Source organism: Stegostoma tigrinum, chromosome 14 (genome assembly GCF_030684315.1).
Source record: "Stegostoma tigrinum isolate sSteTig4 chromosome 14, sSteTig4.hap1, whole genome shotgun sequence".
NCBI lineage: Eukaryota > Metazoa > Chordata > Chondrichthyes > Orectolobiformes > Stegostomatidae > Stegostoma > Stegostoma tigrinum.
Window position 1 is genome coordinate 73,397,377 of NC_081367.1, and position 19,744 is coordinate 73,417,120.

The window sequence follows — 19,744 nt, forward strand, 5'->3', positions numbered from 1 at the left end:
AGAATACCTCTATAAAGTCTTTAACAGGAATGGATACCTCCGCAGCTTCCTCCACAGATCCCTAGCCAATTGGCAACAAAACCCAAAACAATAACCACTATACCATAAATAAAGAACACCTTAGAATTGATAGCCAGACTACTCAGACTGCTAGGAATCATGCCAGCACACAAACTGGCAGCCACATTAAGATAGCAACTGACCAGAGTGAAAGACTGCCATGTGGAGCGCCTGCATAAAACACTACATGGGACAAACAGGCTAGTAATCTGCATCCACAAACAACAGCTAGCAAATAAATAACTCGACCAGATGTCCCTGGTTTTCAATACACACAGACGAGAAAAACCACACTCTCAACTGGGACAATACCACTGTCATAGGTCAACCAGAGGCCAGCCAGCGAATTCTTGGAGGCTAGGCATTCGTTTGTGGATGCCATCAGCAAAGACATTGAATTAGACCCGGTGTGCCGACCATTACAACGCACAACCGGCACCGGTAGCTACTGGAAGCAGCAATTCGAAATGGCTCAAGACAACAGCACCTCACGCGAGGCTCCATCGCACTGAGGACGTCACCCAGTAAGTGGGCCAAACGTCTGCTATCAAACCTCCCAGCTCGGGCGAACACACCAACATCTACAACCAAGGCCCCAGCCACAGATCTTCAGTCAAACCCTGAACAGGGAGCTGGTACAGAGAGGTGGGTCTAAGGCCCACAATGGACTCAATGGGCCGAGTAGCCTGCTTCCGCATCCGTCGAATTTTGACCATAACCGATCCTCCCGCTCCCGACCGCATTCAAACTTAGCGCATGCGCCGGGGAACACGCAGGTGCGACAGCCCCAAGGCTTGAACCAATCAGATTGCTCCCACCGTGGAGCCAATCCGGGGACGTTAGGCCAAACCAATCAGAGGGCTCCAAGCGACCTGGTTTTGGCGGGGGGGAAAGAGTTGTCACCGACGGGTTGTCGGGACATGGGCGGGGTCGCAGGTGACCGAAACCGCGCCCTTATTTCTGAGTGGACCGTGGCGGCTCCAAGGTGGGGCTGCACTTCCTTCGCCCACCTCGCCCAACGGGGACAGTGGTTTCCCCACCCCCTGGCCCGCGTAGGTGGGCTCTTGGTGCGCCCTGCCCCGTGCCGTGCAACGGGCGTGGTCAGTGAACGCCACGCCCTGTGCTCCGATTGGGCGAGGTCAGCGAACGCCCCGCCTCACGCACGGATAGGGCGCGGTCAGCGATCGCAACGTCCTGCGCATCGATTGGGCGAAGCCTGTGATCGGCTTGCCCCCCCCCCCCTCCCAGTGGGCGGGGCCAGGCCGGTGGCGCGGTTTTGGGACCGCGCTGGGCGAACGTGAATAATTTTAAGGCGAAACCGTCCACTGCCTTCGGGAGGCGGGAGTATTTGTCAGGATGTGTGAACAGGGCCTGGAGATGGCCTCCATCTTGCCGGCTCTGCGGGAGCTGGAGAGGTGAGCTGCTTTCGTGCCTTCGCTCCCCTGTCGTGGAGCAGAGACTAGGCCCCGGCCTCAGGACCTTCCAGAACCGTCTCCTCTGTCCTGGGGACCTCCACTGACAGCTTCCGGATGAACTCTTCAAATCTCTCTCATTCACATGCATAATATTCGATTGATTTATTGTCGAATGTGAAGTGTCTTTTATTTGAAATGCTCTTACACAGTTTAAAATCTCATAAGAAATAGGAAGGCCATTGGGTCCATCGACCCTACCCTAGTTAATACTTTTGTCCATGCTTTAGATTTTACTGCCTGCTACTGGTGAAAAAATATATATTTGATTGATGGTACAGGGATATTGACCCTTGGTCATTTCAATGCAGCATGTTATTTTGTTTCTAAGTCAGATATCACATGACATAGATTATAGTCTGACAGGTTTATTTGAAGCATAAGCTTTTGGAATGTTACACCTTCATCAGATGAAATGAAGGGAAGCACAGCACACAATTTTTAGGCAGTGAGCCCTTATTTCTAATACGAATCAAACATAAATCTGAGAGACAAAATGATGCTGAGCATCAACCTGTTCTGAGATGTTATGATATATCTCTGGCACAGGTGGGACTCGAACCCAAGCCTGCTGGGCCACTGCACTGCAAGAGCCCTTCAAATGTGCTTTATAATTTCACTTGTTTAGATCATGTCTGGCACGACATCATAGCTGGGGCTTCATCACCTAAGTGTCACTTGCGTGTGGGATCATGGCTTGTTGCAGATTGTGTGTGCAAAATCTAGCCTGAGAAGCTCCAATACTGTTGGAAGTATCTTTTAGATGAGAAGTTGAACTGAAACCTTAGGTTTTTTTAAATTGTATGCCAAAATATCCAGTGGGACTCTGTTGAAGGAGACCTTAGGAATTCTCTCTGATGTGTAGTCAGTACATATCCATTGAATAACATCTCCAAAACAAATGATTTAGTGAATTTTTTAACAAGTTCATTCGTGGAATAGAGGCACCACTAGCTAGGCTAACATTTATTGCCGACCTCTAATTGCCAAGATGGGAGTCAACCACGTTACTGTGGATCTGGATTTAGCTTCCTTCCCTAAAGGGCACGGATGAACCAGATGGGTTTTGCACAAATTGACAATGAATTCATGGTCGTTGTAAAATTCTTAATTCCTGATTTTTATAGCTTTCCAGTTCCACCATCTGCCATGGCAGACTTTGAACCTGAATCCCCAGAATGCTACCTAGGTCACTCAGCGATAATACCACTAGGCCATCGCCTCCCCCGAATATCATGCTACAGTGTATGATTTTGTTGCATGAGAATTGGCTGTGGTGTTGACAGCTTTTGAACACGTACTTAATTGGTGGTAAAGTAATGTACTGTTCCAAGGTTGTGGTAAGCAAGTCTTACAGCGTCCAAGAAGTAGGAAGAATGTTGATGTCAGACAAAAAAGACAGAAAAGTTGGAGAAAAATAGGATCTGATAAGGGATCAGAGGCACAAAGCAGTTTGAGGAGCAGTGGAATAGGTGAAATTCACAATGATGTAATTGAGGATTTCAACGACACATTGTTGTGTTAGCTTCCTTCTTAGAGGTGGGAAGATAAGTTGAAAGCCTTGATCAGGATGAAATAAGATGTTTGGGTTAACAACAGGCTGATTTAGCTTCAAGTAGTGGCGAAAGTTGTGATGGTGAAATGAAGATAGCTGAAGTGGTTAGAGAAAATGGTTTTGATGTTCCCAACATTTCGATGGCAGAAATTGCAGTTAATCTCATATTCAATATTTTGTATAGATGCTCTTTCTGTTTCCTGTGTAGTCCTGGCATGCTGCAGTGAGTGGTGGCCCATTTTTAAATAGTGCCCTAACACAGCTTTGTTTGTGGACTTTGGTGTTCTTGCTGTGGACGCTGTGGTTTCTGTATACCAAATCTTTGCTATGAATGGATATCCCTGCAATTTCATCCACAGGTGCCTACTAAATACACAACAAGAGGACACTATGCTCTATCACACTGGCCGCACTGCCCTACATCAAGAAAATAGCAGAACTGACAACAAGACTCCTATGACCACTAGGAATCACAGAAGCACACAAGTCCATAGCCTCACGATGACAAACACTCACAAGGATTGACCCCATACTCACGACATGCAGAACCAGCCTAATTGACAAAATACCACGCAATGACTGCCATAAACATTCCATCAGACAGACTGGAAGGAAGCTAGCCATCAGAATACATGAACATCAGCTAGCATGAAAACGACACAATGAACTTTCCTCAATATCGGGTACACTCGGACAATGAAGGCCATCAATTTAATTGGGACAATGTAACTATAATAGCCCAAGCCAAACATAGATGCGCATGGGAATTCCTAGAGGCATAGTTCTCAACCCAGAATGAAATCAACAAACATGTGGAATTGGACTCTGTGTACAAATCCATAGAGAACAAAACTGGAAATGACACAACTCACGGTAACGGACAGACAGTATAAATTCTGAGCAGAGTAGAACAACATCGCTTCATTAGAGGACTCACTGACGATGCTACCTAACATGGTGACTAAATGTCTGAAAGGAAACAAGCTGCCTCAGCGAGCAAGTCAACAACTTCATCCACAATCTGTGCTACAAATCTTTGCAAAAACCTCAACCAAACATGAAATACTGTGGACTCAGATTTTATTAGGAGAAAGAAATGAAAATAAACTTGAATAAACATTGTTGCACAGTGGTCATGTCCTTACACCTGGACCTGGAGGCTCAGTTCAAATCCCATCTCCTCCAAAGATGTTTAGTAACATCTCTGACAGGTTGATTAGAAAAATAGGTTAGATTAAAAAAAAACTACTTAAACATATAACCAACTTATAGACTTCGAAACACATTTTTGGTTAAAAATATCCATTAATCCCAAAAGAAACCCTCCTTTGTGGGACAATAGAGAATCCTCTTCTATATCACACCAAAAGGTTTAATTTAATTAGTTGTAGATCATTGACCCTGTTTTCAGAATCTGAATGTTCTCTTTGGAGACTTATGGAGACCATTTCAGGAATTTAACTTTACAGTCTGGAACTTTAGTTGAAAAGTCCTTACACTGAGGTTGTCTCTTTTTTAACTGTCCTAAACCACCTCCCTTTCTTTTACATATTCATAATGAACTTTCCCTAATATCAGTATACTCGGATAATGAAGGCCACCGGTTTAACTGGGTCAGTGAAACTACAGTTCTGACGAAGGGTCACTGGACCACAGATGCTGCCAGATTTGCTGAGCTTTTGCAGCAACTTTGTTTTTGTTCCTTATCAACAGCATCCACAGTTCTTTTGGTTTTTACAACGTAACTATAGTAGCCCAAGCCAAACATAGACACTTTACATATTCAGCTTTAGCTAAGACTTTGCCAAACTGCCCAATAAAATCCAGAAACTTTGTTTCACTAACTTGTCGGTATTTCCCCTGAGGCCCCCAAAGAAGTGAACAGATATAATGTACAATGGCCACAGAACAGTGAAGTCATTTATGACTTGGTTTAGATTCATTTTGATGTAACCTAATGGTAATCTGAAAGTAAAGTTTCTGATCTCAAAGCCTAATAAACTACACTGTTCTTTTTTGGTTTCTTGTAAATTTTTCAAATGAAAACAACCTTATTATTTGTCCAGGAAGTCTGTGTCTCAAACTGTGTTTTAAAATTAGTCACTTTGGTTACAGAAATACAGCTAAGTTAATGGTTAAATCCCCTCAGAGAAACACTGAAAACTCATGCCAGTAGTTCAAAATTAAAAAATCCAAAATGAATGATGCACATGCTGGTACTTGAGAGCATTTGCATGAGCAGCAATATATCCCATAAACATACTTAAGTGTCAAGTACCAATTAATGGAAAAGTATGAAAAAACATACTAGGCTTAAGAAAAATAACATGTTCAGCAAAGTAGCATTGGTAATTTTGAAGAAATGACTTAATGTTGCATGACTGGGTGTTTATGCAGCTGGAAATAATTGCTTGTGAGCATGTGCAATCAGCAAGCATCAGGTTATTGATGTCAGCAAATATATTGATTGAAATATATATAAATGATTCACCTTACATCACACAGCACACTGGGAAAACTTTCCCCTTTTTGAGTAGAGCCGTGTATGTTCATCAGAGCAAGGTGCATATATTAGATCGAATGCTTGATCTGAAAGATGGCATGTCAGAAAGCAGAATGTTATTTAACCTTGTAGTCATGTGTGGACCTAGGTTGTGTGTTCAAGTTTCTACAGTTGACCATAAGCTCAATACTCAGAAGTAAAACTGCAACCATCGATGACCAAGTGAGGAGAGTACCACTGAACTGGATGAAAAGACATTGCAACTGGTTGTGTCTAAAGCTGTAGAAAAGTTGAAGAGGAATTGAACAGATATAATGTACAATGACCACAGAACAGAGAAGTCATTTATGACTTGGTTTAGATTCATTTTGATGTAACCTAATGGTAATCTGAAAGTAAAGAAAGGATGATGCTGATTTGGGAAATGTCAGTATGTTCAAGGAGAGAAACGTTGGAGGTGGGCCACTAGTTTATGAGGGCACAGAGAGCGAGGAATATGGGACAGTGATACTGATTTTTGAGAGTGAAAGAAATGGTGACTGACAAAAAGGAACCATTTTAGCAGTGGAATAGGGACCAGGAACGAATGTTGGATGACCATAGATTTACACAAATGGGATCACAGAAGTAGGAAGTGGAAAATATCTGCTCATAATGTTATTGGGAGGTGGCATGTAGGAGAGAAACGTGGAAAGAAAATGTTTCTTAAATATTAATAATATCAAAGGAAATGTGTGCAGGAATGGAAAATGACATTATGGTAGATTATCAGACGTGATGTTGAATGACAGAGCAGGCTGAAGGACTGAGTGGCCTACTCCTGCTCCTTTGTTCATTTCTGGACTTGAAATGGAATTGGTGATCGGGGCGATCTGAGGTATGGCTTGGACATAAAGAAGGGCGGGGAGTGAAAGAGAGAGAGTTCAAATGCCAAAGAATTTGTCAGCTTATAACACTTACTAGAGCGATGAGTAGGGTAGGCACAGGTGAGGTTAAACTTGTAAATGTAAGTATCACAACAAAGTTAAAATAATCGTTAACCAAAAGAGAAGTTGCTGGAAAAGCTCAGCAGGTCTGGCAGCAACTGTGAAAAAAAAAATCAGAGTTAACATTTCGGGTCTGGTGACCCTTTCTCAGGACTTGGGTTTTTGTTCTTGATTTACAGCATCCGCAGTTCTTTCGGTTTTTATTTTGAAAATAATTGTTTACTGGGGACTTAACGATGCTGAAGTTTCTGAACTTGAATTTAAGCATGTCAATTATAGTGTAACCTGGTTCCCCAAACAGTGCTCGTCCAGAAGATTACAACATTGTGGTGCAGAAGCCAAGACAAATTCTTTGTCAGTTTGTTGACAAAATGCTCACAGATGTAGATGTTGGTAAGTAGATTCCACCTGCTGCTCCTCTTAACATTTCTTGACAAAATACAATGTGCATTATTGATATTTGGTTTTGTATTTAAAGAAGTAGTTACTCAAGCAGCTTCTGAAAAGGAGCAAATAACTTTTAATTCTAAATCCCATCTGCAGAAAATCTCTTTCCAGGCATCTGTCTTTCTCATGAGATGATCGACTGTGCCAGGATGTATGTCACTTCTGGATTGACTGCCATCTGTTGTGATTGTAGAGCAATGCTTCCCAAATGTATTCTCATTGTGAGCTCATTTTGAGGTTTGAATTGTCATGACCTCTCAAGAAGAACTGAGAGATGGGGGTAGGAACACAACTATAATAATTTGATGGCTGCTTGGCAGCAACCATTGCTCCCTGACAGCTCATGAACCCAAACTGTTAGCTCACAACCCCACTTGAGGCCCTGAATCCCACCTTGGGAAGCCATACTGTTGAGGCTGATTCTTGAGTAGAAGCCCTGCCTACAGCTGACACAGATGAATTGCACTTGCCTGAGGTTGAATGATTTCTTTCCTCTTCTGGTCATCTCTCTTCTTTTGCCATCTGCTCATTTCTTTTGATTTCTGCTTTTTCTGTACCCTTGAGGTATAGAAAAATGGGGTAATTCATTTCTGAAGAAGGGTCCAGACCCGAAACGTCAGCTTTCCTGCTTCTCTGATGCTGCTTGTCCAGCTGTGTTCATCCAGCTCTACACCTTGTTATCTTAAATTTCAATGAGATGTGAAGACAGTTTTATTTTTAAACACAGTAAGTGGTTAGTGCCTGGAATGTGCTGCCAGAGAATGTGGTAGAAGCAGATATAATAGCAACACTTAAGAGACAACTTTGACAGTAAAACTTTGTTTAAAAGCTATTACTATGGAGGATTGTATGCTGATGGTTCAGTTTGGGTCTGGGAAGCTCTTGACTCTATTACTAAGTATGAATGGAGACCATGGACAGTTATATGATCCATACATATATAATATGCAGAAATCAGTTAAAATAAAGATATTTGTTCTCAAGTGATCTGTCAAGATTAGTAAATAGTTCATTTTGTGACCATTCAACTTCCAAATGTTGGTTTCCCAAGAGTGTGGGAGCAGAGAACTGTGAAATAGTTTTGATGATTTTATTTCTTTTTGGCATTTTTGCTAAAAACACTACAAATTTTGATTTTTAAGATTGTCATATGCTTGCATAAATGTAGATTTGTTACTGACAATGTGTCTAACCTTTCTAGTGGAAAAGTTCAAAACACAATATTAGATTTGTAAATTGAATTTTGTTCTTTATCTGTGTTCTGTTTCTTTCCTAACCTCTACAATAAAGTAATTTATCTAAATTTAGGCTATTGGAACTGGAAACTAATTTGTAATATTATAAATGCTGCTAAATTATTTGCTGATTTCAAGTTTGCCATTTAAAGACATTTTGTTGCAAATGATGAAGATCTGACGGATAACATCGAGCATCCTGATTGTCTACTATAATGGTAACAGCTTGCAAAATTATTGCCCAGATATTTCCCCGCTGATCCTATAATAGCTACATAGTAAATAAAACAATGATCTAGAAACAGTTATCAGTTAATCGATGCATAAAATGTGTAAGCCATAGCTTAGTTGTGACCGACTCACCTTTCAGATATAAAGTTCTGGGTTCAAATCTCTCCAGGATACAAGCACAAAAACCAAGGCTAACACTCAAGTGCAGCCCCAAAGAATCACTGCATGGCTGGAGTAATTCTTCTTTCTTTGAGATAGTGAACTGAAGTCATATCCGCTTGTTTGAACTTACGACTCCAAGAACCTCGTTCTTTGAAAGAAGAGCCAAAGTTGTCTATACAGCTTTTGTCATCACTTATCCGGCAATCAACTTCACAGAAACAGATTACTGTGTGCAACTTGGCTGCTGCTTATCCTTTATTATAGTGGTGACCAGGCTAAAAAGTATATAAATCAGCTGCAAAGTGCTTTGGGATTTCTGACTTTGAAAGCTGTATAAATGCGAAATCTAAAAGTCTTTCTTTTTCTTTTGTAATTTTATTTTCCTGTTGAAATTTCAGTTGCTTTAGAGCTTTCGAAGAAGACTGATTCTCAGCCAACATGTGTGATGTTGTTGGATTTTATCCAACACATTATGAAGTCCTTTCCTCTTATGTTTGTAAACATACCACGAAAGCCAACAAAAGAAATTCAGCAACTCAGTAGTGATGATGAGTGCAGTTGTATTGGTGAGTTATTCAGGATCTGCAGAAACATTGTTTTAATTATAACACTAGTATTACATATTAATCTTGGCTATTAACCTTATAGGACTGTGGCTCAGATTTTGATATTTCATTTTTGCAGTTTATTGACAAATTGAGTTGAAATGATACACAAGAAATGTCAAATAACATTCAGATAAAACCAATAACTGCTTTATTTGTTCTGTTTTGTTTGAAGCATTTAAATAAAGATCCCACATGCCAGATGCAAATGCAATTTAACGTAGTGACTCAGCTATGACTTTTGAGTACTTCATCCAAGACAAAAGAAAGTGATCAAAAATTTTTCACCAGTAGTCAGTTTCTTAGTTCATTGTATTAGTTTGACATATTTAAAATTGATATTTGCCCCAAAAAGACCGACAGCAAATTAGAATTCTGTTTTACAACCACCCAGTTGTTTTCCAACGGAATGAGTTTTAATGGTTTGTTAGAAAAGCATTGGGAATGCAACTTTATAGTTTCCTTCCTTTAAGGAACTGATATTTTTGAATTATTATTTTATTATTTTGAGATGGTTGGGAGAATCCACTATCATTGCTTTGATGTTCTGTGACAATGACATCCTATTACCGGTTGCAGTTAATCATAATAATCAATAAAATAACAAGCGCAATTGATAACCACTCTATGTAGTTTACTATTATCCCACGATTGCTCAGGTTTCAACCTCAGCCTACGTGAATTAATCATTCTCAGCCAGGATAGTAATGTCCTTGTTCAATGATTGCAAATGAGATTCCTTTAGCACCTTGCTGCTCTGTGACAGACCAACACAGAGCCAGGGTGAGGCAGGAGACAATTTGTCTCATTAAGCCAGCTTCCCCACTCACGGTATTTTGGATCCTGAATACTTAAGTTGAGCACCAATTGCTGCAATACCCTCAGAAAAATGATAGCGTACAATAGAGATGCGTAAAAGTGTTTCTGCCTTTATATATGTTTGTTTGTAATAGCCTACAGTTGCTGAACACAGGAAATTGCATCAATATCATGATTACAGACTAAACTTGTACTAAGTCTTTAAATTTCTGTATAGATAAGTTTAACCTGTTTTTGCAATATTTGATCTGAATAGGCTTTTCTTTCTTTATAGGTTTCAGTAACTGGATTATAACCAGGCTTCTTCGGATTGCTGCAGCCCAAAACTGTCAAGTGCTTCATGACCGTGTTGCAAAAATTATACTATCTTTGCTTTGGCTGTTCAAAAGCAAGAATCCCTTTATATTTGGAACACAAACCAAGGAATTGTTGGGCCTCTTTCAGGATTTGATCTGTCTGAGGGAGAAGAACCTGATGATGTACAATAAGCAGAGTTCATTCTTCCAGCCATTCATAGTTAATCGTTTTGTTGTGGCAGAGAGAGAAGATGCAGGATATTTGACCCCTGCACCTCTTCAATTGTCCTATGTACTTCAAGTAGAATCGTTGGAGGTCATATTACTCAGAATACTTTCTTCTGTTCTCTCGAGTGTGTTTTGCAGAAGACAGAGACTTGTCTTGTGGGAAATAGGATGCTCTCTTTTAGAACATGGCAGTCCCAAGATTAAGGGCATTGTGTTGGCCTTGTTGACAAAGTTGATAAACCTTGGAGGACCACCCCCAGAAGAATTGGCGGATATGTTCTTTATGAGTTTTTTTGGTTTCTTGAAATGGCTTAAAGAGGCTGACAGAGCAGAATTAGAATTGTATGAAGAGCCATTTGCGTGTTTGGTCAGAGCACTCTTTCCTGTCACTGATGAGCATCATGCAAGCACATTCATGATAGAACCCATTTACCTTAATATGTTGATGGAGAAACTGAGTGTCTTTATGGGAGATGGACTGTTGAGACTCATTAATTCTGATAAATTGAGATCAGCTCTATGTCAAATATTTCAGCACTTTTTGATGTTAGCTCCATCAGGACTAGCGTGTGCTGCACCAATACAGAAAAACCGCATACATTTAATATGCACAGCTTTAATTGAAATGTTAGGAACTGAACCCAAGCAGGAGGTAATGTACTTTGTTAATCTTTGTGTTCACTTGTTTCCAATCGAGCATGTAATTTTGGTAAAAAATAGCCTGCAGCTGATACAAAACAAAGTCTTTGTCAATGACTTTCTGTAATCAGTAAGACTGAGGCTGTATAGCGCATTTCAAGAAGGTCATTCACTACCGTCCTTCTCAAGACAACTGGGGATGAACAGTAAATACATGTTGCCAGCACATGTCAAAAAGAAATAAAAATATTTAATCAGTGGATTTATTTATAGTATTTTTAAAATTAACTTATATTGCATAAAACTTTTGAAGTATATTTAAAAATTGTTGGAAATACTCAGCAGGCCAGGCAGCATCTGTGGAGGTAAATAGTGTGCATATTTCAGAACTTGTCAGAACTGAAGAGGGATATAAATGCAAGTGGTTTTAAGCTAATGACAGGCAGGAGGGAAGAAGAGCTAGAGGGAAAGTCTTTGATGGGATGGTGGGCAATAGCACTTCCATGAAACAAAAATTAGAGAGAGTGGTAATTGGTGTTGCTAAAAAAAAAGTTGTGTCCAAATGAGCTGTGAATGGTTGCATGGTAGCCATCTGAAAGTAAGAAGGAATAAAGGAAGTAATTAAACAAAACCAAAGCAGCGAAAAACCACTAAATTGAGGCAGAGATGATGCTCTGAAATTATTAAACTCAGTGTTGAATCCTGAAGAGTGCAGAGCGTTGAGTCAAAAGATGAGGTACTATCCTTGAAGCTGATTTGAGCTTCATTGAAATGTTGTAGCAAACCAATGACAGAAAGGTCTGATTAGGAGCAAGACGGCGAGTTGAAATGACAAGCTCCAGGAAGCTGAGGTCAGTCTTGCAGACTTAGTGGAGGTGTTCTGCAAGGAGGTGATCCAGCAAGTGGCTGGTCTCATCACATGGAGGTGGCCACATCGTTGGCAGAAATTATAAGGTACTAAATTGAAAACTGAATAAGTAAATTCACTTAAAAGGAGCGTTTGGGTCCTTGAGTGATGAGTAGGTAAGAAATAAAAGGTCAGGTGAAAGGCCATGCAAGATATCAGTATTAAGATAATGTACAGTTATTTTGCTTCCTATACAGCTCTTTGTTTGGTAACTCATAATTTTGGTGCATTGTGTTTCAGTACTTGTTAAGTTGCTTGTATATTGCAATGAGAGCAGAAGGGATGGCTGTTATCCAGGAAATGCATAATCAGAACCAAGAACAAGTTCCCGAAACAGATGGAGAGAGTAGCAGCGATGAAGTTCCTGAGAAAAGGCCGCGTTTGAGTTTTACTGCACAGTGCATGCAGAAAGCATTCAAACCAGCTGAGTATGGATGATATTTGTCAAAATACTTTTAAAATTTGTTTAGTCATAACCATTTTCTTTGATTCTTATCACACACAAATTGTTTACTGGCAAAAGAGTTAAACATGTAAGATTTGCCATCTGGCTTTTTCCTGTTCTAATTGACCAATAAGGAATGTGTTGGAGCAGATGTGTTCTTTTTTTCCCCTCCATTACCTTGCTTCTAAGATGGTGGTTGACACTCCTTGTAAAGGAATTTGTATTGCACTAACCAGGTTATTATGGTGAAATACTATATTTCTTCCAGCCTACAATTGTCCAATATCTCTCCTCTCTTCTATCTTTGGCTCCCAAAGCATCTCCGGTTTGCTTCTTCATTGGCGGCTGTGTCTTTGGCTGCCTTGGCCCTAAACTCTGGAATTCTGTCCCAGATTCTTACTCAGCCTTCTGTGTGTGACCTGCCATAATGTCTTACGTTGCTGAATGTCACATTTTGTTTGATAATTGCCTCCATGAAGCACCTTTGTATACACAAAGGTGTTATTTAAATGGAAGTTGTTCTTATCAGTCCACTTCTTAGATGTCATCGGGGAAAACAGATGCCAGCTTCCACCCCGTGTTGTCATGAACATTCATCTGAGAGCTGACCAATAAAGAGTTTGTAATTCTCATGTAAATGTTGAAAAGAAGATTTTCCAAATCCAATTCCGGGCACAACCTCCACCCCCACCAACAACCCTCCCAAACAAAAGTCAAAAAGCTGATATAAAGTGATGGTCAAAATTATAACAATGTACAGAAAATTGAAATTTCTACTCAATATGTTATACCAGTGTAAAAGATGTACCAATGTGAAGTAGTAGGATATATAAAGATTTTCCTATCTGTGCTGTTACTATGTTACCACAGCTGTATGTTTGAATTTTTCACAGTCCACAACTTGATGTACTGACCCCGGAACATTTTGATTTAGAACAAATTCTAGTTGAGTTCACTATCTTGCTCAAGCCACAGCATTTTCTAACAAAAATAATAACTTTCACAATTTACTTTATCCAAACAAATGTTTCCTCTCGTTATGATTTCAGCCATAAATTCTAAGCAGCACTTCGGTGTGTTCCTCTTTGCCGGTTTTGATGCTTTGTATTGTTTAAACTTGAAGCAACCATGGTTGTTACAGTGAGAATATCAGGCATTAAGGTTGAAGTTATTAATTTGCTTTCTTACTTAAGCAATGCAATGATAAGGCAGTGGAAGTAAACTGGTAGAAGTGTGCTTGTACAATGTTGCTACTGGGTTAATTGACCTTGGAAGAGGAATTGGTGTTGTTACAAACTTCTGGGACAGAACTGGTTTGTGTTTGACAGACTCTTACCTCTCCCCTGCCATTAGTGTTGCAAATAATCATTCACTGAAAAACGCCTGACTTTTCATTGATATAGCTGCAGTACATTTGGTTTCTGAAAAGATTTTAGCATTTTTTAATGCAAATCAGTTAACACAATGTTTCTCTTGTAGATCTGGTCCAGTGGAAATGAAATTCAAGAGCAAATTATGGAGGGCAATGTGCAAAAGATTAATGTCATTGATCAGTTTGCTGGAGAAGGTTGAGTCACATGAGAAGGCTGTAATTGTGTTGGAGGGTATTGTAGTTATATTTCGTTTGGCTGCTCTATGTACGGCATTCTGTGACCAAGGAGTTTCAGATAGGTATAAAGTATTTATGATTTCACATTTATTCTGTCGCACAATTATATTGATCCTTGTGTACTTCAACTATCTACTGTAACATTCTGGTCATGTGGGAATTGCACAAAGAAATGTGTTCTCCGTATTCATTTAGGAAGCCTTCTAAGATAGAAACTAAGATAGTTTCAGTGAAAGTTCATGCCATGATAAATGCAAAGAATTCTTTGGATACTCAATGTGCCGTTATGCTTGCTCCAACAGATTTCACATGGTTTCAACGTTCACTCCCCCTACCACTGACAAAGTTTGGCAGCAATGTGTACTTTGCAAAAGATGCACTGTGGCAGTGCCTTCCAAACCCATAATATCTTCCACCTAGTAGGATAAGAGTGACAAATGCATGGGAACACTACAACCTGTAACTTCCGTCGAAGCTATACACCACCCAACTTGAAACTACATTACTCATTCAGTTAATATCACTGGGTCACAATCCCACAGCCTCAACCCGAGCAGCACTGTGGTTGTACCAACACCATCAGGACTGCAGCATTTCAGTTAGGAGGCTCATCGCCACCACTTGTAGGAAAATTCGGAAGTGCAATGAATAGTTGCCTAATCAATGAAGCACACAATGGATAATTGCTATTACCTCTCACAACAATTTATTCATGTTGGAATTTGACTTGCCTTCATTAGTACACATAATAATATCTTTTTGACTGTTCAGTCCTGACAGAAGCAAAGTAAATGATGCCGCCACCAGTGGGAAGATGCAGTGTTCCACAGGAAATTCATCAATGAAAATACATCAGATTTGGATAAATTTTGAGATGTTTACTCAGGTCCTGGAGTATGGAAGAAAACAACTGATCATTAGTTCCAAAGATGAAGAATTAGGACCATTAATCAACAGATTAATAAAAGTAATTGATGCTGCAATCTACCTGCAAGGTAGGTGAAGCAGGTATTTAATGCTAGTAGTTTCATGGGAGAGATATTGGTGCAACAAGGTACAGGTTTTTGCTTATTATAATTAACATGTGTTTGTGATGCAAATCATGAGCTGAAATACAAACATTGGCTACAAGTAAGATTAAATTTAATGTATCAGGCAGTTTCTGGCCTAGCAACAGGAATTGTATTTAGTAAAATTTGAGGTTTTATAAAAATCTAACCATTTTGCTAAAGTCCTTTAGGGAAGGATACTGCCCCAGTCTGACCAACTTGTTTCTTGAGCATTCTATTGGCCATTATTTTTAATGTACCAACTGCATTTATAACAGATAATTTTTATGTTTGTGCTTCCTTTGGAACCCGGTATTACACACATTGCAGACGAATGGTAAATCTAAACAGGAACACTTTATTGACAATGCTCGTACCTCCACAGCTGGTTCCAGACTGGACAAAAGCTCTGCTTTTCAGGTCACCTGGCCAGCTCTCTTAAAGGTGTAGCACTCCCAACTACATATGTAACTAATAAATGTGGAACCATTGTCTATGCCAACTATGCATCAACTTTTGCTCTGGGTAAAATAACTTAGGCTGACACTTCATTATAGTTTTGAGGGCCTGTCTGCTCTCTGATGTGGTTGTAAAAGATTGTGTGGTACTATTTTTCAAGGACATACAAATAAGGAGCAGGAGTGAACCATCTGTTCATTGAACATAGAATATTGAACAGTACAGCTCAGTACAGGCCCTTTGGCCCATAATGTTGTGCCGAATTTTTACCCAAATCCTAAAGTCTATCTAACCTCCACCCCTACCTTAAACTATCATCCATATGCCTATGTAATGGCCGATTCCACAACCCTCTCCGGCAATGCATTCCATGCCTCTACCTCCCTCTGACGTCTCCCAGTATTTACCTCCTCTCACTTTAAAACTATGCCCCCTCATCATAGCTACCTCCACCCTAGGAAAAAGTCTCTGGCTGTCCACTCTATCTATACCTCTGATCATTTTGTACACTTCTATCAAGTCACCTCTCTTCCTTCGTCGTTCTAAAGAGCAAAGCGCTAGCTCCCTCAATCCTTCTTCGTAAGACCTTCCCTCCGTTCCAGGCAACAACCTGCTAAATCTCCTCTGCACCCTTTCCAACACCTCCACACCCTTCCTGTAATGAGGCGACCAGAACTGGACACATACTTCAGATGTGGCCGAACCAGGCTTTTGTGTAGCTGGAGCATTACTTCACGGCTCTTGAACTCAATCCCTCCATTAATGAAAGCTAACACACCATACATTTTCTTAACAACTCTGTCCACCTGGGTGGCAGCTTTCAGGGAACTGTGGACATGAACCCCGAGATCCGTCTGCTTCTCCTCAGTGCCAAGGATCTTTCAGTTAACCCTGTATTCTGCTTTCCAGTTTGTCCTTCCAAAATGATAAAACCTCACGATTTTCAGGGTTAAACTCCATCTGTCACTTCCCAGCCCAGATCTGCATTCCATCAATGCCCCTTTGTAACCTAGAACAGCCCTTTGCACTGTCCACAACGCGATCCACCGTGAACTTGCTAATCCACCCTTCCACTCCTTCATCCAAATCATTTACAAAAATCACAAACACAATAGGACCCAGAACAGATCCTTGTGGTACACCACTTGTAACTGAGTACCAAGTTGAATATTTTCCATCCACTGCCGCCCTTTGTCTTCTAAGGGTCAGCCAATTCTGAATCCAATCTGCCACATTTCCCCCTATCCCTTGCCTCCTTACCTTCTGCATTAGCCTACCATGGGGAACATTATCAAACACATTACTTAAATCCATGTATGCCACATTCACTGCTCTACCTTCATCCACGTGTTTGGTCACCTCTTCAAAGAATTCAATAATGTTTGTGAGGCATGATCTACCTTTCACAAGTCCATGCTGTATCACAAATCAAACTGTGCCTTTCCAAGTGACCATAAATCCTATGTCTTGGAGCCCTTTCCAATAATTTGCCCACCACTGATGTAAGACTATCTGGCCTATAATATCTGGGGTTATCCCTATTCCCTTTTTTGAACAAGGGAATGACGTTTGCTTCTCTCCAGTCTTCTGACATTAAAAGCGTAGATAGTGAGGATGAAAAGATCATTGCCAAAGGCCCTGCGATCTCTTCCCTGGCTTCCTGTAGGATCCTTGGATAAATCCCATCAGGCCTGAGGGACTTATCTATCTTCAACTTCCTCAAAATTCCTAGCACATCCTCCTTACTAACATTAACCTCCTCTAGCCTACCAGCCTGTTTCATACTGTCCTCCTCTACAACTAGGTTCCTTTTAGTTGTGAATACCGAAGGAAAGTGTTCATTAAGGACCCCTTCTATCTGTTTAGGCTCCGTGCACAAGTTCCCTTTACAATCCTTGATTGGCCCTCCTCTTTCTCTGGCCATTCTCTTATTCCTCACGTACGTGGAAAAAGCCTTGGGGTTTTCCTTGATTCTAATCTGCCTGGGTTTTCTCATGCCCCCTTATTGCCCTTCTAAGCTTTTTCTTCAGCTCCTTCCTGGATAACTACAGAGTCAGTTTGGGTGGAGTTCCAGAACAAGAAAGGAGCAGTCATTTTGCTGGGGGGGGTTTTTGACAGACCCCCTAACAGATGCAGAGAAGTAGAGGAGCAGATTTGGAGGCAGATACTGGAATGGTGCAGAAGTCACACGGCTGTAGTCATGTAGTTTAGAGCCTTTTCTGCTCCTTGTTTCCTAAACCTTACATAAACATCCTTCTTCCTCTTAACCAGCCGTTCAACCTCTCTTGAGGGCAATGACTCCCTCACTTGGCCGCATCTTCCCTGCCTGCTAGGGACAAACATATCGAGCAGATGCAGTATGCATTCCTTAAACAATCCCCACATTTCAGTTGTGCTCTTCCATGAAAGCATCTGTTCCCAATTTATGTTCTTGCCGAACGGAATTGTGATTACTCTTCCCACAACTATAAACCTTACCCTGCTGTATGCACCTGTCCTTTTCCATGACTGTGTAACAGAGTTATGATCGCTACCACAAAAATGCTCTCCGACCAACAGGTCTAACACTTGGCCCAGTTCATTGCCAATCACCAAATTCAAAGTGGCCTCCTCTCCTCGTGTTGGTATATCCACATACTGTGCCAGGAATCATTCCTGAATGCACTGGACAAAATCTGCTGCATCTAAACTATTAGAACTAAAATGTTTCCAATCAATATTTGGAAAGTTGAAGTCACCCATGACTTCTGCATCTTTCCAGAAGCCCTCCCTCCTACATCAGCCCTGTAGCCACGTGTTTAGCTGCACTCTTTCCCTATTTCTTACCTCATTATTACTTGGCACTGGTAGTAATCGAGAGATAACTACCCTGTTTGTCCTGGACTTCAGCTTCCAAACTAACTCCCTGCACTCGTTTTTCACATTCTCTGTCCTTTTTCTACCTCTGTCACTGGTCACTCACCCTCCCCCTTAAGGATCCTGAAGACACGATCCGAGACATCATGGACCCTGGCACCCGGGAGACAATATATTCATTCTTCTTGTTTGCGTCCACTCCACAGAACCGCCTGTCTGTGCCTCTTGCTATCGAATTCCCTTGTGCTCTTCTTTTCTCCCCGCTTCCCTTCTGCGCCATAGGGCCAGAGACCTGTCCGCTATGGCTTTCCTCTGGTAGGCCTCCCCTCCTCCCAACAGTATCCAAAATTGTATACTACTTCTTGAGGGGAAAGGCTACAGGGGATCCCTGCACTGTCTGCCTATCCCCTTTCCCCTTCCTGACAGTCACTCAGCTACCTTTTTCCTGTATCCTGGCTGTGACCACTTCCTTATGACTCCTCTCTATCTCCCCTTCAGCCTCCCAAATGATCCGAAGTTCATCCAGCTCCAGCTCCAGTTCCTTAACGCGGTTTTTGAGGAGCTGGAGTTGGGTGCACCTTGCAGGTGAAGTCAGAGGGGACACCAGCAATCACGCTTAGCTCCCACATCCTGCAAGAGGAGCATGCAACTGCCGTAGTTTCCATTCCCTCTACTCTGGATTTCTGGAAGAATTAAAAAAAAGCCTTACCTTACCAACCCTCCACACAGCTTTTTCTTTTTTCGTTAGAGGAGGAGGATGGGTGGGAGACCCTACACGTGTAGTGTTTCGGGTTTAGCCAATGCCCGAATATATCAGTTCCTTCCTGGCTTGCATTCTCTCCACACACCCACCGCTGGAAACAAGAGGGCTGCTGCAGCACGAGGTAAGTTTTTATACTGGAGAAGAAAAACAACCTTACCTTCCCGTTGGCACTCTGGCTCGCACTGTTGCCACTGAAAACAAGAGGGGAAACCTGCTCCACCCCGTAATATGATCATGGCTGATTAGATTGTAACCCCTAATCTACACTTCTGCTTCTCCCTGATAATTTTTCAGCCCCTTGCTCAATAGGAATCTGCCTGTGTCTATCTTAAAAAATATTCAAGTGACACTGCTTCCACTGCCTTTTGAGGATGAGAGTTTCAAAGACTCGTGACCCTTGTGAGAAAAAGGAAGTCAT

General features: G+C 41.2%; 1 protein-coding gene and 1 long non-coding RNA gene across 5 annotated transcripts in view; one reads left to right on the plus strand and one right to left on the minus strand.

Annotated features, from left to right (window-relative positions):
- Nucleotides 1-1,316: 1,316 nt before the first annotated feature.
- The window catches only part of atr (ATR serine/threonine kinase), a 90,394-nt gene continuing 71,966 nt past the window's right edge, over nt 1,317-19,744 (plus strand). For 3 of the 4 annotated variants that reach the window (XM_048541529.2, XM_048541533.2, XM_048541534.2), the window contains exons 1-7: nt 1,317-1,475; nt 6,878-6,969; nt 9,050-9,217; nt 10,350-11,251; nt 12,386-12,573; nt 14,070-14,261; nt 14,971-15,194. In XM_048541529.2, coding sequence (XP_048397486.2) covers nt 1,417-1,475; nt 6,878-6,969; nt 9,050-9,217; nt 10,350-11,251; nt 12,386-12,573; nt 14,070-14,261; nt 14,971-15,194 — 1,825 coding nt within the window. In that variant the 5' untranslated portion in view covers nt 1,317-1,416. The remainder of the gene's footprint in view (nt 1,476-6,877; nt 6,970-9,049; nt 9,218-10,349; nt 11,252-12,385; nt 12,574-14,069; nt 14,262-14,970; nt 15,195-19,744) is intronic. The other variant, XM_048541530.2, reaches the window with a different exon arrangement.
- On the minus strand, nt 14,889-19,477 carry LOC125457388 (uncharacterized). Its single transcript, XR_007248614.1, has 2 exons — nt 19,273-19,477; nt 14,889-15,088 (listed from the first exon to the last, which is right to left on the minus strand). It is a non-coding gene; the product is annotated as an uncharacterized LOC125457388 (long non-coding RNA).